Genomic DNA, 23659 nt, shown 5'->3' with positions numbered 1-23659 from the left:
CAAAGAAAAATGACTCAAAACTGTCTAATAAATGAAACATTTGGGTCTGTTGTTATAACAATTATAACTGGATGGTAGTTATTATGATAAACGATTATATTTTTGTTTTGAGACCATTTTGTTGTAATATAAAGGTATAATAATGAAAAAACATAATTAATATCAGTAAACTTTAAATTCTCATGAACTTTTAACACTGGAACATTTTGAATGTCTAAAATGAATAAAACAACACAAACAACAGATAAAATGAATTATGAACTTTGTAAACAAAAATAACAGACCTGTTATGAAGCGTCAGAAAATATTCACAGTGGATTCACTGGCTTTACAACAAAAGGCTGCAGTTAGCCTGTTAGCAAGATTAGCAACAAAGAAGAAAATTAGTTCTGATTCTTCTCTGTCTAAAAAGTCTAGGCTAATCTAAGCTAGCATTAGCCTGCCAAACAAATTAGCCTAACATGCTACAGATTAGCCTAGCCTGTTTGAATACAACAGAGTAAAATAAAAAAAACATTATGAGAATAATGTCATAAAATTATGAGAATAAAGATGTAATTCATGAATAAAGTTGAGATAACATGTCAGTAAAGTCGTAATAATACGAGTTTTTAATGTAATATAACTTTATTCTCATATTATTACGACTTTATCCTTGTAATAAAAACATCCTGCATGGCTCTTATAATCTCATATTTTACCTCTCAACCATCAGCATTTAAAAACAAACCTCTGATCTTCAAATATGTTTTGCAAACTTTATTATTTGCTCCCTAAAACTGAAATTAGACGAATGTTTAGCCTCATGATGTGAAAAGACAAACTCCCACTCGCTCCGTCTCGTGTGATTGGCACTCTGAGATTTAGCCGTGTGGGTTCACAGCCAAAGAGCTCTCAGCAGCTTTTAGCTCTGCTTAGTCACAAAATGAGATGAAAAAAATCTGTTTGATCAGGAACAGCAGAAAGATACATTTACAGGTTTCCCTCCATAATGTCACCATTAATATCATCACCAGGATTTCATTGAGACATCCTGAGGCGTCGTTATCATAACCATCGTCTCCAGCTCTGTGATTATCATCAGCTCTCATGAGCCGTAGTGCTTATCGTCCCTCCAACATGGCAACCGGCTTCAGCATTTATTGTCCCTCCAACATGGCAACCGGCTTCAGCATTTATTGTCCCTCCAACATGGCAACCGGCTTCAGCATTTATCGTCCCTCCAACATGGCAACCGGTTTCAGCATTTATCGTCCCTCCAACATGGCAACCGGCTTCAGCATTTATCGTCCCTCCAACATGGCAACCGGTTTCAGCATTTATTGTTCCTCCAACATGGCAACCAGCTTCAGCATTTATCGTCCCTCCAACATGGCAACCGGTTTCAGCATGGCGGCTCCCATCCTCACTGCTGCACTTTAAAATGTGTCTGTAGGAAAGCAGAAATCCAGTTTCTTACATTTCCAGCTGCTCAGGTTCTGTTTCACTCTGAACTGAGTCAAACTGTTTAAAAACCTGTTCCCCTCCTCGCCTGTGGGGGCGCTGCACCAAGAACAACTGAAGGAAACGACACAAAAACCTCCAAAGAAGACATTGAGAGCAACTTCCTTCTTCAGGAAATGGAATCAAAACTGGAGTAACGTCAGATTTTAGCGTCTGGAGGATTTCTCTTTGGTCTTTGGTAAAAAACTGAGCCATTTCTCCTGCTAGCGCTAGGCTAACACGTTTGTTTGGTTGTATTTACCCAGAATGCCCTGCTCTGTAGTCCACTTCCACCATCCATCCATCTGTCTGTAGTTCACTCTGATTAAATCTGTCTAATTAAAATTGATTAAATTTAGTCTGAAAACTTACTTTCCTCTTTATTTTTCCTAATTGGAATCAGATTTAAATAATAAAAATAAATGAATTAGATACAATTAAAAACAAAACAAGGCCGTTTGATACTAATAATCGATTTTTAATTGACAGAGTTCAACTTTAATTTAATCAAATTTATGTTAAATTGTAGCTGATGGAATAAAATAAGTTTATTTTATATTTTATTGTTATTCTTAAACTGTCAAACAGAATTGCTCTAAATTATTCCTGCGTATCTTGTTATTATTATTATTATTATTATTATTATTATTATTATTGTCATTATATTAGTGCAGTATTTAAATCAGAGGATCTTCTGATCATCTTTGTGTTTAAAATCCTTCTTTTCCTCTTGGATCGCTGCTGAGCCGCCAGCCGATAGCAGATCTTTTAATATTTCTCTGTAATATCAGAGGTTCTCTTCCCAGCTTGGCCCGGCATCAGAGCTCATTAGACAGATAAATGGATCCGGACTTGAGTCGGGCCGGGCCTCTTCGGTTCCTCTGAATGCGGCTCCATCAGATAGCGCCGCCTTTCACGCCCTCCTCCATCTCTGCATCAGGAGCCGCCGCTGATAAACAGCTGCTGCTGCTCCAAACGGTCTCATTTACAAACCTGGAGACGATCTGCCCTTTTGCTGGCCAGAACCTGAACATCTGGGTTTCCAACAGAGCCGGGCGATACGGACACATAATTTAATCGTGATATTTCATGCTTTTATTTATTTATTTATTTTAAATCTCTTTCTTTAATTTATTTTTTATTTCTCTTTCTCACTGTTTATTCCATGTCACATGCTGTTTTTAGTTTAGTTATGTAAAGCACTTTGAAATGCCTTGCTGCTGAAATGTGCTATACAAATAAAATTTGATTGACTGATTGATAAAAAATAATTTATTAGTTATTTTTGAGGTAACTTCAGCATTTATGGCGCCAAAAACATAAATGTTGTTTGTGTAAAATATTCCCATTTACAACAGGCGTCTTCAAAAGGTGTAACTGAATTTAATCATATTATCAGTATTTACTGATATTTACTAATGCTTTTGTGGAAAAAAAAAACTATGGAGCAAATAGCAAAAATGACATTTACAATCATACTGTCAGTTTATTTATGTTTTTATTTCTCATCATTAACTTAAATTTATCATAATTAGCTCTGTCATATTATCAAATTTCATAAATTGTTCCATAAGTTATTGAGATAAATGATAATATTGTTGTTTTGAGACCATTTTTTAGTCATGTAATGGTAATAAGAACCCAAGAACAAAAGTTCAATAAACGTTAAATTCTGATGAACATTTAACTCTGGAACAGGAAGACATTTTAAATATCCAAAATAAATAAACAAACTAAACAAATTAAATGAAATATGAAGTCTCTGTAAACAAATTTCTTCAAAAAAGAAAAGAAAAAGGCTAATTGAGATTAAAACACCAGATGGAGGACATTTCTCTGTAAATGGCCAAAATGTGGTCAAAACTGGAACTTCAATCCAAGATGGCCGACTTCCTGTTTGGCGTGGAGCGTCGATGCCTGAGAGTTTCCTGTAGATCTTTGGGAGTTGGACAGCTTCACCAAATTTCTTAACTTTACAATAAGGTAAGGTCAATCCAGAGGGCATTCAATGTTGCCAGGTGGCGCTGTTGAGACATTTCATTTGCAATTTTATTGCAATTTATGTATTTAAAAATACATAAATTTTTGCCAATTTTGCTGAGTTTTTGTATATTTTCAGTTCATGTAATGGAAGCTTAATAACAAACAGTATAATTACCAAAGGTGGGCAGAGAAAACAAAAATTAAGAGTAAAACTATCTCAACATATTTTTACTCAAGTAAAAGTAAAAAATTCTTAAAGATAAAATTACTCAAAGTACAGTGAAGTAAAAATATGATTTTTCCAAAAAAGTTACTCAGGTAAATGTAACTGAGTAAATTTAACTACATTAGTTTTTTTCTAATTTATGTCGGTGGAGAAAAATCTAAATACCAGAAGAAAAGCAAAAGTATTTCTCTTTCCTGCCTTATTGTGCTGCTCAGTTTCATGTTTTCTTCAAACTCCACTGAGTCCGTAAGAAGAGGAAGCTTCCCTTGACCAGTTTCCTGTAACCATGGCGACAGGAAGTGCTCTCCAATCAGGTTTGTGGCATTGTGAGTTCGGGAAGTGGCCCGTTTCCTGCTGTTCCCGCCGGAGAGCTGCTCCGACGGTCGGCTTGTTTTCTCCTGGATTTACCCAAAACTGCCACATCTGGTTCAGGTGAGTCTGAGTTTCTACTGAAATATGAGACCAAACGTCGAGGCGCCGCACGCGTGGAGGTTAGCTTCAGGTTTTATCAAGGAACTAGGTTTGCTTTAACACACTTACATCAGAAAAACTGTCAGGCCTCAGTTCAGTTTGACTAAATTGAAATCCTTCTTAATAATCAGACTTTTTTTGGGTGTTTTCTCTAATGACCGTTTATCTGTGTTGCTCTGAGGAAGGCCTCTGTGCCATCACCCTAATCTCCAGCTTCCTCCTCAGAGTCCATAAATCTGTTCCAGTCAGAAGAAACATGTTGGTTAAATTAAATGATTACTATGAATTTAAATCTGTGAATTATTAATAATTTTGGGTAAAACTGCACAATTTCAAATTCAGTTGAAACCAGAAGTTTACATACACTGAATAAAAAGACATCCATGGTTTTTTTCTTACTGTTTAAAGTAAAATCAGACAAAACTTCTTTGTTTTAGGTAAATTAGAATCACCAAAATTATTTTTATTTACTAAAAGACACAATAATGAGAGAATATGACAGATATTTAATGATTAATTATTTCTGCTTTACATCCAGAATGACTACTGTCTCTTTAAAAAATAAAGAGAAACCCAATAATGATGATGTCATCGATCTGGAAACTTCTGATAGGTTAACCGATACATTAGCTAATATTTAGTTAACAAGCTAGATATTTAGCTTTGGACTAACTACTTAGCTCTTTAACCTTAAACTAGTTATTTAGCCTAAAGCCAAACATTTGATTAGCTAGCTAATTATTTAGCTTCAATGAAAATATTTAGGTTCACAGTAAAAACTTAACTCTTTAGTTCAGAGCTAAATATTTAGCCAATATGCAAATTGAATTCCTGTTAACCGGAATTTGACTACCAAAATAAAAGCTGGGTTTTGTGAAAACTCCTGCTGTTGTTACAGATTTGATTCAGTTGTTGCTCACGTCATGGCAACAGCGTTGTTTCTTTTCTCGCTGTTTCTTTTCTCGCTGTTTCTTTTGTTGTTTCTTTTCTCTCATCTTAAAACAGAATTGCTGCTCCATGGATCAGTGACTAATAAACCAGATTATTGCTGATAGTTCTCAACAGTTTAATGATAAACATCACTTGACCTTTTGACCTCAGACCAAACCGAACTCTTCCGTTTTCAGGTCTGTGAGAATCGATGGAGTTCAAGCCGGACGACATCACTTCCTGTCTGTGATCGCCCCTGGCAGTGATGCGCCTCAGCCAGCTGGTCACCAGCAGCTCCTCCCTTCAGGTTCCTCCTCCGCCCAGCCGGGTCGGCGCCGGCCCCGTCAGGGGGACGGAGCGGCCCCCAGAACCTCCAAGGAGCTGCAGCTCGGCTGGGAGGAACTGCTGGAGTCTGGACCTGCAGGTGGCGCTGCTGCTGGTGACGCTGGCTGGAGCCGTGATCCTGCTGCTGCTCTACAGGCTGCTGCAGCTGAGGCACAGGTAGGAGCTCAGTGAGAGAGGAAGTAGGCTATTAAACAGCTTGTTGCTAGGCTACCGAAAAGTGATTTAGCTAGTTGATAGCAGCCACCTTGTTAAGCTAGCTGGGGGAGGTTGAGTCTTCCCTCTGCCTACATCTCCCAGAATGCTGTGCGGTTCTGACTCAGAGTTCAGTGAATATTCTATCAGATGCGTCTATTGATATTGATAGATGTTGTTAATCTGTCTCTGGTTCTGGTTCTGGTTCCAGGCTCAGGCTGGCCCGGGCGCGACACGCCTTGGAGTACAGCAGCTTCTACCACAGCGCCACCTACAGGCTGAAGCAGCCCACCGCCTGCCAGGAGATCCCCACCAAGAACGGGTCGCTCCCAGAAGAACCGGCTCCCATCCAGACCATCACCACCATAACTTCCATCGTCCCTCCGCCTTCCCTCCCGCTCCCGCCGACCCCGCCTGCAGCGCCCCCGCCTGGACTCCGGCCGCCGTCGCTGCCTCTGATCCACACCACGCCGCCCAGCCCCCACCTGTCCTGGGGCGCGTGTTCAGACGGGGACGTTTACTCCCGGATCGGAGCCTTCCGGCCCTCCAGGCTGTCCAGCCTGTCCAGCCGCTCCACCGTCATCCTGTTCGAACACTCCGCCCTGTGAACGGTCGTTCAGCGCTCCGTTAGCTCAATGCTCCTTTAGCTCAGCGCTCTGTTAGCTCAGCGCTCTGTTAGCTCAACACTCTGTTAGCTCAACGCTCTGTTAGCTCAGCGCTCTGTTAGCTCAACGTTCTGTTAGCTCAATGCTCCTTTAGCTCAACACTCTGTTAGCTCAGCGCTCTGTTAGCTCAGCGTTCCATTACCTCAACGCTCCATCAGCTCAGCGCTCTGTTAGCTCAATGCTCCATTAGCTCAATGCTCCTTTAGCTCAGCGCTCTGTTAGCTCAACGCTCTGTTAGCTCAGCGCTCCATTAGCTCAACGCTCCATTAGCTCAGCGCTCTGTTAGCTCAGCGCTCCATTAGCTCAACGCTCCGTTAGCTCAGCGCTCTGTTAGCTCAGCGCTCTGTTAGCTCAACGCTCTGTTAGCTCAGCGCTCTGTTAGCTCAACGCTCCATTAGCTCAACGCTCCTTTAGCTCAGCGCTCCGTTAGCTCAACGCTCCGTTAGCTCAGCGCTCCGTTAGCTCAACGCTCCGTTAGCTCAACGCTCCTTTAGCTCAGCGCTCCATTAGCTCAACGCTCTGTTAGCTCAGCGCTCCGTTAGCTCAGCGCTCCGTTAGCTCAATGCTCTGTTAGCTCAGCGCTCCATTAGCTCAACGCTCCATTAGCTCAACGCTCTGTTAGCTCAGTGTTCTGTTAGCCCAGCGTTCTGTTAGCTCAGCGCTCTGTTAGCTCAACGCTCTGTTAGCTCAATGCTCCGTTAGCTCAACGGTCTGTTAGCTCAATGCTCCGTTAGCTCAACGCTCTGTTAGCTCAACGCTCCGTTAGCTCAGCGCTCTGTTAGCTCAATGCTCTGTTAGCTCAACGCTCCGTTAGCTCAGCATTCTGTTAGCTCAGCGCTCTGTTAGCTCAATGCTCCGTTAGCTCAACGCTCTGTTAGCTTAAGGCTCCATTAGCTCAGCGCTCTGTTAGCTCAATGCTCCGTTAGCTCAACGCTCTGTTAGCTTAAGGCTCCATTAGCTCAGCGTTCTGTTAGCTCAATGCTCTGTTAGCTCAGCACTCCGTTAGCTCAACGCTCTGTTAGCTCAGCGCTCTGTTAGCTCAGCGCTCCTTTAGCTCAACGCTCTATTAGCTCAGCGCTCTGTTAGCTCAACGCTCTGTTAGCTCAATGCTCTGTTAGTTCAGCACTCCATTAGCTCAACGCTCTGTTAGCTCAGCGCTCTGCTAGCTCAGCGCTCTGTTAGCTCAACGCTCTGTTACCTCAGCACTCCATTAGCTCAAGGCTATGTTAGCTCAGCGCTCCGTTAGCTCAGCACTCTCTTAGCTCAACGCTCTGTTAGCTCAGCGTTCTGTTAGCTCAGCACTCCATCAGCTCAATGCTCCGTTAGCTCAATGCTCTGTTAGCTCAATGCTCCGTTAGCTCAACGCTCCGTTAGCTCAGTGTTCTGTTAGCTCAATGCTCCGTTAGCTCAATGCTCTGTTAGCTCAGCACTCCATTAGCTCAATGCTCCGTTAGCTCAGCGTTCTGTTAGCTCAACGCTCTGTTAGCTCAGCGTTCTGTTAGCTCAGCGCTCGGTTTCATCCTTCAGCACCACGGGGCGTCAGCCATCAACGTTCATCATAAAATTAACCTGTCAAAGATAAAATATCGTCTTTAGCTTCTGTTCAGGCAGATTGTTCAGTGTTACAGCAGAAAATATTTAGAAATTATTAACAGAAACAAAATGTTTCTGCAATAAAATGCAAAGTTTTGTTGTTGGACTGTAACTTATATTATGTTTGTAAACAAAACTATATTACATCAGAGCGTTAGGAGAAATACTGATAAAAAATAAAACTATGAGGAGAAAATGTCTTAATATTTAATATTATAAGCTAAATATATATTTATATTATATTTCAGGAATGAAGTCATACAAGAAGTCTAATTATTATGACAATAAAGTCAAAATAAAACAAGAATAAAGTTGTAATTTTATGTTGATTCTCATAAAGCTTCACTGTTTTATTATTTTGACTTTATTGGGGATTTTTTTTTTTTTTTTTTTTTCTTTATTCTAATTTTTAAACTTTATTGTCATACTTTTATTTTGTAAGGCTACAGCAGAGTGCCTGAAGACTATAAATAGTCAGAAACAAGTTAAATTTTTACGGTTCTGTTAACAATATAAGAAAAACTTGAGGAGCATCAACCAGACCTGCACAGATTAAAAGTTAAAAGTCCAGTTTGGATTAAAATCTGGTTCTGTTCCTGCTGGAGTACCAGGAGAAAACCCAAACCGTCACAGAGAGAACCTGCAAACTCCAAGCTGGGATTTAATCTTTCATTCTTCAAACTGAAAAGTCTAAATAAACGACATCAACTCAGTTTAGTTAGAATGTTTAGTGTATATAATAATAAAAATATTTTTTTTTTTATTGTTAATAATCCTGACTGGAGTTTTCATTATTCAAACATGAAAACGTTTCATTTCTTTGAATAGTTTTGATGTTTGCTGGTTCATGTTGGGGGAAATGTTGTTGTTTTAGTCAAACTGGAAGCTTTCCGTTGCCATAGAAACAACAGAAATGTTCAAAAGTTTAATTTAGAGGGATTTAATCTATTCTTAGCATCATAATAACATGTTGGCACAAATGATACGGAGGACATTCAGTTAAATTGGTGCTTCGGTTGGAATCACCTGATGCTTTTTTACATCTGATAGAAACGTTTTGTTTTGTTTTTATCGGTTATTTTCTATCTGTGAAATATAAATGTTTTGCAAACCGTAAACACTTTGTGGTGTCGGTACAGATTATGTTTTTCTATTATTCATCCTCTGGTTGCTCCTTTTCTGTCCCCTGGAATGATTGAAAAATTGTTTTGTGAGCATTTTTTATGAAAAAGCAAATATAACAGGAACATGTTGCTGTTTATAAACGATAAAATAAGGTTAAATAATTCAGTCAAAATCCTCAGAAAATTGGAATCTGCTCTGAAAAATCAAAGCAGATTTTTTCCACCAAATGTTTCTGTGTGAAGGAAGCAGATGGAAAACGTCACAGACTGATCCGCCTTCAATAACTGAAAATGTTCCTCCAGGTCAAACCAGCTGGAAAGTTTTAGGTTTTCCAAGCATTTCTAGAATTTATACATATAATTTTATGTATTTTCTACGTAAAAAGTCGTCAATTTGTTTAGTTTTTCTATTATTTCTGTTTATCATGTTGAATCAGCAACACATTTAAAGTTTTACAAAATAAATCAGATGGAAAAACAAAAACAGAAGTTCAATGGCAACGCTAACATCGAAGCTAATGCTAAAGCTAAACGCTGCAACCCTGGAGCAACAAATTAATCATGATTTACATCCTCCATATAAATTAATATAAATGTAAACTACTTGCATTTTTAATAAGTTTATCCTTGTTATTGTTTATTTGGGTGTTGTAGTTGTTTTTGTTTCAGCATAATGCATAAATAATAATATGTTTCATGGTTTCCTCCTTGTTTCTCTGCTGCAGATATTTGAAAACCACCACAGATGATTTACCACCAGCTGCTCAAATATGAATGAACCAGAAGATTTCACACAATATTTTTCCTTCCTGGACTTCAGTCAGAAATCTGAACCCAGAGCAGGTGATGTCAGATATTAACCACATATCTGTGTTGGAGCTGTGAGTCTGTGGACTGACCTGGCGTGTTTCACCAAGTCCACGCAAATTAAATCATTTACATTCATGTCAGAAATATTCATGTTTACAAAAACCATCCATATCTTTCTGTCTGACACAGAAAAACTTCCAAATGCCTAAAAATCCAAAAAACACCAACTGTGTTTAAACCCATTGTGTCTGAAAGCTTCATCCTGAATATTATTATTATATATCAGACCTGAGGGAGGAGCAGAAAGAGTAAAGAGACAAAAACAGAAGAAATGTTCTGTGTAAACGTATCGACTGAATTCAGATTTAATTATTTACCTGCTGAACATCAGCATGTTTACCAAACGTCCAAATCAGACGGATCTTTTTCTGGGCTTTGTTTGTGACAAACTGACATTTATTCAAGTCGTGGATAAACAGTTAGCATTTAGCTCCAAACTAAATATTTAGCTTCCTAATTATGTATGTAACTTACTGGCTAAACTTTTAGCTTGTAAACATTAATTTGATAAATAAATAAATAGGTTGTAAACATTTAGGAAGTTAGCTAGTTTAGCTTGTCATTTAATATCTATGACAACAATAACTGATCAGAAATGTGACTTTTACAAACAAACCAATAAATAACCCAAACTATTGTTTATTTTTGACTTTGTAACTTTATAAACAACAATCAACATGAATGTTTCAACTTCAGTTATTTAGTTTTTAGTCTTTTGTTTTATTCTGATGTTTGCATCAATTAAAATCCTGTCAGATCTCAGCTTGTTAAAATGAAGCTTTTTATTGAGATAATCAAATCTGGAAACTATTACATAAAATAAACCCAGCCTAGTAAAAACAACCAGAACATTTTAGTTCAAAGATAGACGTCATGTTTTCATAGAAAAGGAAAGCAGTTATTTCATCTGAATATTTTGACTCATGTTAGGAAGTTTTTACTGTCGTGGCAACAAACGGAGCTGAATTGATCTGGAAATGTTAAAATGACCTGGAGGAGATGAAGAACAGCTGCAGATCGCATCAAACAGCAGAACAACAAAACAATCCTCTGTTTGATGTTCCTCTGAAAGTGACTGAGCCCAAACAGAGGCACCTGCAGCAGGGTCAAAGGTCAGGACGCTAACAGTCCCACCGACACAGAGACTCTGCAGGAAACACTGGAAATAAGTTACATGTTATTTTTTCATATTAATCCGTCTCACATCTCACAAAGTTTACACAGCCTGACGATAAATCAATAACATGTATCTGTTTAGATATGTGATCAATATCAATAGATAATACAGCTGATAGAATAAACTGTGATCCAGAACCGCACAGCATTCTGGGACATGTAGGCAGAGGAAAGACTTTAGACACTCAACCTCTAACAGAGCTAAGCAATTACTAACTAACTCACTCTTTGGTTGCCTAGCAACAAACTATTTAGCTACTAACTAACTCACTTTTTGAGAGCGTTACCTAGCAACAACCTGCTGAGTAACTTACTAATTCTCACACTCTGGTTGCCTAGCAACAACCTGCTGAGTAACTTACAGCAGCAGTTTAAAGTTTCCTCCCTGAGCCTCATAACTGCTTAAAAATAAAAAATAACGCCATGAAGTGAAAACAGGATAAAACAGGAAAGGTTATTATTATTATTATTTCAGGTATTTAAAACCAAAAACTAATCAATAGTTATTTATATTATCGTCCAAATTGATCTCGAGTCCTGAAACAATTTCTAAGAGTTTCTGAATCACATTATTCCACAAATTACAGTAATTTTATTTTTATTGTTATTGTTTTTAAATGAGTGAAGTTGAGTTTCAGTTGGACTCAAACTGAAGTCCAGACTCTGAGTGAATGGCTTCATTAGCGTGTGGAGGGGCCCCATGCGTTCACACAGACATGACCAGGAATCCATGATCCCTTTCAGCTAATCCCAGACGGCGCTTCGCTTCGCTCCAACACAAACACCTGAAACTGAGCCTTACATTTATAATCAGTTATTTATCACTCAAATTAACATTGAGCTGCTTTTCCTGCTGACTGTCTGTTTCTGGAGGACAGGGACTGGATGGAGAACCTGGAAATATGAATTATGTTGATATTTCTGGTACTTCCAGGACTAAATGTTCTGTTTTATTTTCTTTTTATTTGTTAATAACAAGTCGATGAACAGCAACCAGAAGGTTTAGCTCCGTGTTTTGGCTGCAGACTGTAATTCCTCTGACAGCAGAGCGCCACCAGCAGCCCTGCAGGGTAAACACGGCTCAACAGTTCAACAGCATACGGACCAAATTTAATCCCAGCTCTGCTCTGCAGGCTGATTTACAGCCAAGTGCACTCGGCTGGCGTCTCTGAGGAAGAGCCGGAAATCAACCTGGAGTGTTCGCATCCAGACAAGCCTTCAGTGGTTTTGTTTTCCTGCTGCAGTGAAATAATCATCAGTTTAATCTTCAGAAAGTCGATTTCTGATGATTCTGCTGGAGAAAAATCAGAATCTGGGGCTTCAGCTGTTATTTTTTTAATCGTGTTTAAAAAGTTGCACAAAGATTGGAACAAATGCAGCTTTGGAACATCTGACAGCGCTGACGTGTTGAGGAGAGCTGGAGGCAACAAACTGGAGAGATTTAAGACGAGATGCAGAGAAAACCAGAAATCTGTCACCAACGACTGAAACCAGAGAAAACGAGCAGCAAACAAAATGATTCACAGACAGAAACTGTCTGACACAAAACCATTTATCTCTTCAGATCCTCCTGTTTCTGCTGCTGGATAATAAAAATAATCACTGCAGCTCAAAGTGAAGGAAACAGCCTTACAATACAAACCGGTCGGCCATTTTTGTAGTTTGATAACAGAGATGCAACGTTGTACCAAGACCACCGTCAAAAGAGTACAGTTACATCAAAAATGTAGAGATTTTCAAGAAAAGACGTGGAAATTTCTGAGCTCCAAAAGTCAAAGACAGGAGAACATAAATGTTTCATTCAAGAGAATTTATATTTGCCATAAACCTGGACAACATTTCCCATCTTAAAGCAGCTTCATGGCAGTTTATGACTCTTTCTTCTGGTTTTATTGCTTTTCCAAACATCAACTGTTGAATAAAATGTCTCCATTTTCAATCTACAGGAATATTTTCAAATTAAAAAAGGGGGATTTATTATGTCCTAACTTGACGCCACAGCCAGTTTTTAGTGAACCAGTCTCTCTCTGTGTCTGCAGATCTGAAGACTCAGAACAAATAGAGAATATCTTCCTGGATTTGGAGGTAAAATGTCAATATTCTGTTTTCTGTGTGATATTTTGGTTCTGGTTGCAAGAATAAAGTATAAACAAGCTTCGTCTGTTGGAGGAAACAATGAGGAACTCCACCTGCTTATTGTCGCCAGCTGCGGCTGTTCACACTCACCTCCATGCGTCTCAGCAGGCCTTTGATCAGGTAATTGCTCCTCGGCCCCCGGAGTTTGCGTCGCTCGTACGTCTCCATGGCGACCACCTCTCCATCCTTCATGTGTCAGCCGCCTTTTTAAGACGGACGTTCGAGGCCCGACACCTCGTCCTTTGACCTTTCTGTGGTCGGTCGCTCATATACGGCGGCGGTCAGCGTGGCTGTTCCTTTAACGCCTTACTGACTCTGATTTTTAGATTCACACTGAGGAGAGGAAACTGAGACGATTCAAGAAGCAAAAGTCTGACAGATGACAGATCAGTTTCCTCCAACAGAGTTTCACATTTAAACAGGAAAAATGATGTTTTCTACACACATATAGACGAGGGCAGAGTATCCAAAATATTACTCATGTAAGAGTAAAACTACTTCAGCATGTTTTTACCCATGTAAACGTAGAAGTAGCCGTTAATAAATGACTCAAGAGTAAAAAAGTATTTGGTAAAAAGTCAACTCGAGTACTGAGTAACCAGTCAAATTATCAATCATTTCATATTTAATTCATCAGACGGATCAAAGTGTAAAGTTTAGTGGAAATTTTGGTATTTTAAGGATCAAAATGAAAAATAATATAAGTAACAAAAGAAAATTTTTCCAAATCAGTTTCTTTCAACAAGAAACTGATGAAACTTTATCTGAAACTGCAGCTGTGTGTGTTTGTGTCTGGTGAGTTTTTGGTTAAACATGTTTGTTTTTCATGTTTGTTTTTCATTCATTGGGTAGAAAATCCAGAAATTTTACTCAAATAAGAATAGAAATACTTTCTAATAAAATTACTCAAAGTACAACAGAGTGAAAATATTTTTTTTTTCAAAATGTTACATAAATGTAACTAGTTGCTACCCAACTCTAGGTATGATTTTATAACACAATCAAGCAACTATGTCACCTTCAGTTTAAAACAAAGAAATGCTGTATCTATGTATCAGACATTTTAAGATCTGTCTTAAAAGAAATGTCACTTCCTGATTTATTGGGCCTCTGTCTCTTTAAGAAGCTCCTGCTCTTTCTGAAACTTTCAGGAATTCATCCCAACATGGCTCCTCTATTAACCCTTTAACAACATTTTTACCAGCAATGCTTTGAGAAGCAGCTCCTATAATGAGCCTTTCCAGCAGCTGTTTGCTAATTGCTGCTGGCTAGTCTGAAGGAACCTGGTGGCAGAAGCTCAGAATCAAATGTCAAAGGTTTCTGTTGGGTAATGTGTTGCAGATTAGGTAGTTTACATTTCAGACAAGTTGTAAACATATTGAGACTGCTACAGTTTACATGACCAAACTGCTGAGATGTTTAGACAAAATAAAAAATAAATAAGTAAAATATGTAGGCTACTGGTTCATATAAAACATTTTATTTTGGCAGAGATGTTTTTAATTCAGTTCAAACTTAACAAAGAGCCATTGTAGCACAAAGTAAACTAAAGAAAGCTATGAGAGGCAAGGCTAAAATGAGCTAATATTAGCCCTAATAAATATAATTTCACATCTGGTTTTATAAAGAAGCTGAAATTAAGACCCTTTTCATTATTAACAGAGAAAACATGACTGAGACGTTTTAAATCTCGTCTAATACTGTGGCTAGTAAATCTTAACAGCCTCGATGTTCTCTTTAGCATTAGTGCTATTGCTAACCTAGCTTAGCCTGGAAACTTTCACGATAGAAACTTTATGAACTTCATAATGTGAAAAGCTAAAAATAATTTTTCAGTTAAATGTTAATATAGTTTTCAAATTTCTCCAAGGTTGTATGGATGTGTACACTATCATGATTGACAGCACTAAGTCCTGCCTCCTGGCTCTGATTGGTTGTTTCTAGTTTAGTTAGCACACCTTTTCACTGCTCAACAATAAACTAAGCATACAATAATTCTAATTAAACTAATTATGAAGTGTGAGTTTAAATCATTATAGATCTGAAACTTAATGATTTTTTTCATGTTTTTAAAAGAAAAACATTTGTAAATTATCAGGTGAAAAAAAATTTTATATGTTATTAATATTTGTTCCTGTTTTCAAACTGAAAGTGTGTGCTCTTGACTTTGGCAATAATATTCCCCCATAAAAATCAACCTAAAAGCTGAGAGTTTGTGAAAAAGTATCTTTTTATTGGACGTTACATGAACAAGAACATGAGCCTCAATCCAACGATCACAGCTTATCTATGCATAGTCTACAGATATTTAACGATGATTATCAACACGAGTCTCGGTTCCGGTTCGTTTCTGATTCAGGGTTTGCAGAAATGACACTTGATGATTTTCTTGAAGGCGCTCTGGAAGTCCTTGTTGAAGTAAGCGTAGATGATCGGGTTGAGCAGGGAGTTGGAGTATCCCAGCCAGTTGATGACGGCCTCCAGCCATCCGGGCATGTAGCACGACTCCCGGCAGAACGGCATCACCAGCGCCACGATGAAGAAGGGCAGCCAGCAGAGGATGAAGGTGCCCATGATGATGCCCAGCGTCTTCACCGTCTTCCGCTCCCGCGCCAGCGCGATCTTCCGCTTGGCTTCCGTCGCCTTTTCGTGGCGGCTCTCGAACAGCGGCGCGGAGCTCGGGGTGTTGGGCAGCGGCAGGTGGCCCCTGGAGCTGCTGTGCACCTCGATGATCTCCAGAGACTCGCCGTCGTCGGCGTGCTTCACCGCGCCGTTGACGCTCGGCGGAAGCGGCGGCCGCGGCTCCACGCTGCGCTTCCAGCTCTTGCCCTGCTGCGCGTCGCCGTGCGGCTTCTTGTGGAAGAGCGCCGGAGACAGCGCCAGGCACGAGTCGGACACTTTCTTCTTCTCGGTTTTACGCACAGTCCTCCTGATCCGGAACCGCGCCGCTTTGAAAATCCGCCCGTACAGAACCAGCATCAGCGTCAGCGGGATGTAAAACGCGCCGAACGTGGAGTATATCGTGTACCACGGGTCCTGCCGGATCTTGCACTCCATCTGGCTGTGCCGGTCCTCCGCGTCGCCGCTCGGCTGGGAGCGCATCACCAGCATTGGCGGCACCGAGATGGAGAACCCGACTATCCAGGTGACGCTGATCAGAACCGCGGCTCGCCGCGGCGTCCGCTTCTTCATGTAGTCGATGGGCTCGGTGATGGCCCAGTAGCGGTCCAGCGCGATGGCGCACAGGTGCAGGATGGATGAGGTGCAGCACACCATGTCCAGGGAGATGAAGATGTCGCACGGCACCGGGCCGAGCGTCCAGCGGTCCAGAACCTGGTAGAGCGCCGCCATGGGCAGCACCAGCACCGACACCATCAGGTCGGTGACGGCCAGGGAGCCGATCAGGTAGTTGGCCACGTTCTGCAGGGAGCGCTCCAGTGCGATGGCCGCCACCACGCAGCCGTTCCCGAAGGCTGCGCACAGGATGAGCGCGCCGAGCAGGAAGGAGGTGAGCAGCTGGGAGCTCAGCGTCACCTCGCCGCCCGCGGCGGCAGCAGGTTCGGTGGAGTTGGGGAAGTCGAGCCAGGCTGTGGTGTTGTTAGTGCCGTCCATGGTGGCGCGGTGCGGTCAGAGCGTGTCAGCGGAGCCCGGTGCGCAGCCGATCAGCGCACATAGCGGACTGCGGGAGGAGCGCAGAGCAGCGCGGGGGACTGCAGGTCGCGGCTGCTGACTGAGAATGATGCGCGGTATTTATACCTGTGATGGAAAATGCGTCATGGGGCCGGTTCTGGTTCTGGTTCTGGTTCTGGTTCATTCCGTTTCCTCTTAATGTTTCAGCTGTTAAACTGGAAACTGAACATTTTATTTTCTTCCAGGTTTCATCTCTGGTTGTTTTTATTCAGCAGTTTTTGTTTTGTTTTATTGCAGCTTTTCAGAACCGGTCAGAGAACCAGGTGACCAAACGGATCAGAGGCGCTTAGAGCGCCACCTGCTGTTGGCATGGTGACTATAAAATATACAATGTTTAGGTCTGATAAGAAAATAGATTCATAATTTATAGACTGTAAATTAAGATTTATAAGTTAATTTTAGAAGATTGAGAGAAGTAAAATAACAATGTTGATAATTATACATATAATAATAATAACAACAATAATAACTATTATTACTACTACTTACAATATTATATTATTATAATATAATAATTTATATATATCAAGCTATTGGTCTGAATGATACACCTCAAACAATATTCAAGCTAAATTAATTATAATAACATTAAACTTTTATAGTGTAATATAATATGTCATTGTAGTTTTGATCATATTATTAGTTTTGTATTATTATTAATAAGCTATTTTAATATTAATCTCAATTGTTACTATTGTTATTATTATCATTATTTTAATAATATGATATTATAATAATAGTAATAACAATATTAAAAATATTTATAATGATAATTACTATTATCATTATTATACTAATTATTATGATATCAATGACTGAAGATACTTGGATTATATTATATTATTTATTACCCTTTGATCTAAATAAAAAAAATATCTCAACTGAACTTTTATTACAATGACATACTGTGAATAAGTAAATTATTATATTTTCAACACTTTTTTGTCAATACAAATTGATTTTTTCCTCCAAACCTTTCTATTTTCTAAGTGTAATTACATAAATAAACCAGCAGGGGGACACTATTGTTACTACAATTTCCAATGCGTTATTTAACGGCGTAACATTCTAGATAAATGTAAATTTAATCATCACAGAGAAGCGAAAATATTCGCCTTTATTAGATTTGGGACGGTGAGCGCTCTCGTAATTTTTGGCCCAACGGCCGTCCCGTAGTTCTCACTTTTCCTGTTGTCACAAACGGATTTAAATGCTCCTCACTTCGTCACCTCGGCCGTTTAAACATTTAAAAGTTACTCACGGTAAGCCTAACTGTGACAAACTGATTATAAAATATAAGATCGACACTTTAAAAGTTAGCTCGCTGTGGATTTTAAACCGTAACGAGGGGAAACTTGTTTATTTGGTTAACTTTAGCGAAGCTAGCTGGAGGTTAACAGTTTAAACGGTCTAGTTTCTTTTTTAGCGAGACATTTAGAGGAAAAAATAACAGCTAAGTTGTAATATTAATACAAAGAAGTGTTATGGAGACTGATGCGGGTGTTAAACTGTGTAAAAATGCAAACAGTTGGATGGTTTTAATTTGATTCTGAAAGTATTTCTTCAGCATCAGCAGGTGCATTTTGACAAGCTTAGCTGTGATAAAAGTCTTGAATTATTAAATTATCTCTCATATTTCCAGATTTAAAGAAGCTGATTCTTTTCTAAAACCCTCTAAGTGGGTTTAGATCAACAGTCCGGACGTTTCCTGGAAGTTTTCATCAATTATTTTGAACTTTTGGTGCTTTTTACAGTCAGTTTCAGTCCTAAATCCATGTTTCTGGGATCAGGTCACGAGGTTAACAAAACCCTAACATCCGTCTCCATGGCAACACCCTACAGCTGATTCTGGGAGGTGAGTGGAATGTTTAGTGGAAGGAAAAAGTGTAGCTATAAGGCAGAACCAATAAAAATTTTCACTTTTTGAACAGAATTAGTGAATAAAATATCATTTTGAAGATGTTTTTAATAATCCGTTGACCTCTGACCTGTTTGGTTTGTCGTCCCTCCTGACCAGCAGATGGGTTGATCTGCTCCTGCCAGGCGGGTGAAGATGAACGGAAAGAAGCTCCGCTGCAGGCGCTGCCGCAGGGCCGTCGGAGACGCCAAGTGTTTGGTGGCGGTCAGTAACGAGTTTTATTTAAATTTAATCAAACTGGTTTGATTTGAATACAGAACATTGTAAGGACTGAGCCTCAGACATTCAGCATCTCTGTGTTTTCATCCAGTTCAGACTTTTGTTATTTATTAATGTAACATCATTAATGTGGAGAGTCACTCCAAGAAGTGGACATAGGGCACTTCCTGTGAACTCTGGAAAACAAGTTTTGATTTTTAAAGTGAATCCAACCATCACTTTTATCCATCCATCTCCTTTGAATGTTGTAAATCCACTTCCTGTTGTTGTCTTCTTTGTGGTTTCTGCCAGTAGTAACATCCGGCTGTTGATCATGTGACTCATATGTTTCCATTACAGCTTCATGAGACACATTTATTTTGATACATTTATAAAACCACCTCATCCCAGTGTAAAAACTGCAGTTTTTCCATTAAGTGAATTTATTTTAGTGCTCTCTGTTTTACTGGAAGCTCAGTTTGTGTCTCCAGGCAGCAGACTCCGGTCCGGGCCCCTGCTGTATTTGGCACATGGATGTTGATAATCTACCAGAGTGGATCTGGACCTCAGTTCAGCAGGTTGGTTTTCTCCTCTTCCTGCTTGTTTTTCTCATCATTTAATATTTAATGTAATGTCTGACATGAGGTTCAGGCTGCGTTCACACTGCAGCCTGAAGTGAACCAAATCTGACCGTTGTCGTTCAGACGGTCATCCAGGTGGAGGCAGAATCATGAGTTCTGTGTTGCTTCAGGTCGGCTGAGCTCCACTGATCTGTGATCAGAACCGTTTGTAGAGTTTTCCAGAACCTGCCGTCTCGTCCTCAGGCCGTCTGGACGTCCGGGAAGCTGAACTGCTTCCACTGTGGGTCCCGGCTGGGCGGCTTCAGCTTCCTGAACCGGTACCGCTGCCCCTGCGGCCGCGACGCCACCGTCCACTTCAGCCGCAGCCGCGTGGATCTGGACCAGAAGCCCCGCCTCCTCATCGTCCCGCCGCGCAGGACGGGCCGCGGGTCGGCGCAGGCCCAGCAGGAGGAGCCCGCTCTGGGCCCGGTCTGTGCCGGTGGGGCCCCACAGCACGGTGCCGCCGGAGACACGGACGCGCCGCAGCTGGACTCGTCCGTCAGGAGAGAAGCAGAACTTCAGGCTGAACCGGATCATGAGGTGTGGAGCGACGCCGTCCCCTGGGAGTCTGGAGCTCCAGCAGGATTAGCATCATTAGCACCGTTAGCATCGTCGTCTGCAGCGCCTCAGGAAACAGATGATGTTTATTTCACCTCTGAGGGAGAAGCGGAGCGGCAGGAGGAAGCGGTTCGTTTACTTTTCTGATTGAATCTGGAGTCAGCAGGAAACTTTTTAATACTGAATGTTATTATTTAATGTTAAATTAACACTGGAGGGAAAAAAGACGATTGTTTTACTTTCACCAGTAGAATCTGTTCCCAAAATGAAACCTGGAGATGAAGCTGATTTGAACTCAGTGCAGAGAAGAAAATAACAGAAAAAACATTGAATCACTCAGGATTCAACACCAGAAATGACACAAACATTTCCTACACATAATGTTTATGTTTTCAGGCTTGATGTTTGTTTTGTGATTATTAATAAACAATCATCTGAACACAGCGATGATTGATTAGATAATTTAAACATCGACTGATGTTCTGTCAGAGAGTTTGTCTTTAGGTCGCCATTTTTATTCAACTGAACCGAAACACCAAATTCCACAGCACATCTACATGTCAGGGCTGTCATAGTCAGGCTAGCATAACTAGCTTGACTTTAGAAAAAAAGCAAATTTATTTGTAAATTCCATTTCATGTACAAGACAATTCAAACAGCTTCACAGAAAGTTTCATCAGTTGAAAATTTTAGACTTGCGGAAATTTTCTGAGTTCCAAATATCTAAAATGTTCGACCTCTGAACCTCAGAAATGTTCAAGTTTTTTCTTGAAAATTTCTGAGATTTTTCTCTCAGATTATTGAGTTTTGGAGCTCAGAAATTTCTGAGTGTCTCAGTGGATTTTCTCTGTTTTTCTGTCTACAATGACTGAAACTCAGTCGTAGCTCCAACCTGCTGCCACTTTGAGTGGCAAAACTCCACAGCATGAATTAGCAGGAAACGACAGAGAGACGCAGGACGCTGCTCTGTTTTCTTTAAACAGTTAACCATTCAGGAGAACCGGTTCTGACCCGGTCCTGACCCAGTTCTGACCTGATTCTGACCTGGTTCTGACCTGATTCTGACCTGGTTCTGACCCAGTCCTGACCTGATTCTGACCTGGTTCTGGTCCGGTTCTGACCCGGTTCTGGTCCGGTTCTGACCTGGTTTTGACCCGGTTCTGGTCCGGTTCTGACCTGGTTTTGACCTGGTTCTGGTCCGGTTCTGACCCAGTTCTGGCTCTCTCCTGACCAGGTGTCGTCCTCTCAGGGCCCCGTGGTTCTGAGCTCCTTGGCCCGGATCAGACTGAGCAAAACGGACCAGAACCGACTGAAGAGTCGGAGGAGGAAGCAGAGGAGGAGAGAGAGATGGCTGCAGAGCCAGCTGCAGGAGGAAGAGGAGGAGGAGCCGGTGAGGAAGAGCAGGGGCCACACTGCAGTAAATTAGATTATTATTAAAAAGTTGATTGATTTCAGTCTGTAACTCAGACTGCAGCCGTATTTCTGTTAAATATGACGATTAAAACATGTTTAGATTATAAAATGAACCAGATCAATAAAACGCGGCTTAATATCTGAATAATGTTTATTATTTACTGTTGGTTTGATCTGATTTACTGAGACGAATGAGGAGAATCGATGAGTAGAGAAACTACAGAGTCTCTGCAGGTTGTCGGTTTCCCTCCTCTGACCTCTGACCTGTGTGTCCCAGTCGTCCCCAGCCCGTCCTCTGGCCGGTGAGGACGTGGACCGGGACGGTCTGACCTGCGCCGTGTGTCTGGACGTTTTCTTCCGGCCCCGCAGCTGCCTGCCCTGCGCTCACGTCTTCTGCGAGCCGTGCCTGCGGCGCCTGGCCCGGAACCGCGCCGCCCACACGCCCTGCCCGCTCTGCCGCCGCCTCATCGCCAACACCGGCTTCCACAGAGGTCGGCGCCCGGCGGGTCACAATCTGAGACTGAGCCCTCCCTCCGGTTCTGACCCCGCTGCTCTTCCTCCCTCAGAGCTCGACCACCGGGCCAAGACTCTGTTCCCGAAGGTCTGGGCGACGCGCAGGCAGAACTTCCAGAACTCGCCGAGCGCCCGCTGGCCGCTGCCCAGCTCCCGGGAGCAGAGCCGCTTCCTGTGCTGTCAGGGCATTTTCACTTTTAACTCAAACTGCTGTGTCACAGTTAGCAGGTTTTTGTATTTTTATTTGATTCCAACCCCTAAAACACCCACCTGGCTGGGTCAGTAATTAATATCTCTGGTTTTAGGCTCATTTTCAGAAGCCTGATTTCCAAAATGGCTCCTCCTTTAGTTCATCTTCCTAACAGTGTCAGAACCAATCAGAGATGTAGAGGAGTTCCTCGTTTGTAGTGATGAGTTTTCTCTGTTTGTAGATAAAATGTTGTTTTTCCACCACACTGGCCCCAACGGGGCTCTGAATGTGACTCCATGTTGGGATCAGTTTGTTGGAAAATATGAAATTAAAACACAGGAGTCAGAATCTCTTTTCCTCTGCACACAAAACAAAAATCCCTAAATTCTGACATTTTCAAACAATAATTTGTCCAAAACATAATCAGACACCAGGCCTGTTTCTGTGGCATTAAGAGTTTTGTTGTTGTTCGGCGAGACAAAATGGCCTCCATTTAAATATAATACACTGAAGCTTTGCTGCCCCTGGTGGCTCAGGTGTGTCATTACACGTCACACCTGTTTTCCCAAAGAGCTCCCAGTTTAAAAGTATTTATCTTATTTTATTGCTCACAATAAGGTAAGATTAATCCTTAATATCTATCTTAATAATAAATTTTATATATATAAAACTTTGCTAACTATAGTGACCGTTTTAAAATAAATAACTCCAATCCTGATTTTGTTGCTCAAACTAAATTCTTTGTTTTTAAAAATGATTTAATTAAAATGCTCAGTTTATTTGTGAGCAGGTAGAACCATGACTTTAGTTTTAAAATGTTATGTTGTTTATCTGGAGCCAATAGCTGAATAGAAAAGAGTCATAAACTAAGTTTCATATATTTAGTCTTGAGAACAACTAAAATATTGATAATCTGAATAAAAAGTCTATCATAGAGCAGTTTTAACGTTCAGCTGATCTGTGAATATATTTCTGTAGATCATTTTGTCTGGTGACCTCTGACCTCTGCTCTGTTTGCTGCAGGTCATGGGCGAAGCGCGGAGGCCGCGTGGCGACGCTGGCGCCTAACTCAACGACCCTTTGACCTCAGCGCTCAGGGCCTTCCTCAGCTGCCCTTCGCCACGCTCATCATCCTCTTCGTCATCTCCGTGGTGCTGCTCCTCTACCTCGCCGGGTTCTTCTTCACTTTACTCACATGAGCTTCTGCACATGACCTGCTTTTAATTTGCACATAATTTATGAACTTGAGAGGCTTTTCAGATCCTGCAGAACCTCAGAAAGGTGCTGAACGAAACGGTTCCAACTTCTTGTAAAATAAATTTCTCGACTTTTCAAGGACTGAGACAGTTTTCATGTTTTCTGGGTT

At 40.9% G+C, this 23659-nt stretch overlaps 3 protein-coding genes across 8 annotated transcripts; 2 read left to right on the top strand and 1 right to left on the bottom strand.

Annotated features, from left to right (window-relative positions):
* Positions 1 to 3968: 3968 nt before the first annotated feature.
* LOC103130719 (uncharacterized) lies at positions 3969 to 8092 on the top strand. The gene is made up of 3 exons (XM_007542201.2): positions 3969 to 4123; positions 5290 to 5593; positions 5841 to 8092. Exons 2-3 carry the CDS (start codon positions 5358 to 5360, stop codon positions 6235 to 6237), a joined length of 633 nt encoding a protein of 210 aa, XP_007542263.1. The 5' UTR covers positions 3969 to 4123; positions 5290 to 5357; the 3' UTR covers positions 6238 to 8092.
* Positions 8093 to 15390: 7298 nt separating this feature from the next.
* On the bottom strand, positions 15391 to 17323 carry htr1ab (5-hydroxytryptamine (serotonin) receptor 1A b). The gene has a single exon (XM_007542200.2). The coding sequence runs from the start codon at positions 16803 to 16805 to the stop codon at positions 15549 to 15551; it is 1257 nt and encodes a 418-aa protein (XP_007542262.1). The 5' UTR covers positions 16806 to 17323; the 3' UTR covers positions 15391 to 15548.
* Positions 17324 to 17969: 646 nt separating this feature from the next.
* Positions 17970 to 23633, top strand: rnf180b (ring finger protein 180b). 6 transcript variants are annotated; one of them, XM_007542195.2, is made up of 9 exons: positions 17970 to 18145; positions 18674 to 18738; positions 18904 to 19005; positions 19491 to 19577; positions 19824 to 20306; positions 21412 to 21567; positions 21868 to 22081; positions 22157 to 22282; positions 23317 to 23633. In XM_007542195.2, the coding sequence occupies exons 3-9, from the start codon at positions 18937 to 18939 to the stop codon at positions 23490 to 23492; spliced, it is 1311 nt and encodes a 436-aa protein (XP_007542257.1). In that variant the 5' UTR covers positions 17970 to 18145; positions 18674 to 18738; positions 18904 to 18936; the 3' UTR covers positions 23493 to 23633. The 6 variants fall into 6 exon arrangements, with proteins under 6 accessions (XP_007542257.1, XP_007542259.1, XP_007542255.1 ...); XM_007542197.2 differs by having other exon boundaries at positions 18901 to 19005; XM_007542193.2 differs by having other exon boundaries at positions 18638 to 18738.
* The last annotated feature ends 26 nt before the right edge of the window (positions 23634 to 23659 follow it).

Source organism: Poecilia formosa, unplaced genomic scaffold (genome assembly GCF_000485575.1).
Source record: "Poecilia formosa unplaced genomic scaffold, Poecilia_formosa-5.1.2 Scaffold664, whole genome shotgun sequence".
NCBI lineage: Eukaryota > Metazoa > Chordata > Actinopteri > Cyprinodontiformes > Poeciliidae > Poecilia > Poecilia formosa.
The sequence above is the reverse complement of the archived record's forward strand: the minus strand, read 5'-3'. Positions and strand labels throughout refer to the sequence as shown.

What these genes read in the sequence shown, in the direction of transcription:
- LOC103130719 (XM_007542201.2), top strand. Translation starts at nt 5,358, where the DNA reads ATGCGCCTCAGCCAGCTGGTCACCAGCAGCTCCTCCCTTCAGGTTCCT. An exon ending in CTGCTGCAGCTGAGGCACAG is followed by an intron (nt 5,594 to 5,840) that starts GTAGGAGCTCAG and finishes TTCTGGTTCCAG; the next exon opens with GCTCAGGCTGGCCCGGGCGC.
- htr1ab (XM_007542200.2), bottom strand. Translation starts at nt 16,805, where the DNA reads ATGGACGGCACTAACAACACCACAGCCTGGCTCGACTTCCCCAACTCC.
- rnf180b (XM_007542195.2), top strand. Translation starts at nt 18,937, where the DNA reads ATGAACGGAAAGAAGCTCCGCTGCAGGCGCTGCCGCAGGGCCGTCGGA. An exon ending in CAACACCGGCTTCCACAGAG is followed by an intron (nt 22,082 to 22,156) that starts GTCGGCGCCCGG and finishes TTCCTCCCTCAG; the next exon opens with AGCTCGACCACCGGGCCAAG. An exon ending in GCAGAGCCGCTTCCTGTGCT is followed by an intron (nt 22,283 to 23,316) that starts GTCAGGGCATTT and finishes TGTTTGCTGCAG; the next exon opens with GTCATGGGCGAAGCGCGGAG.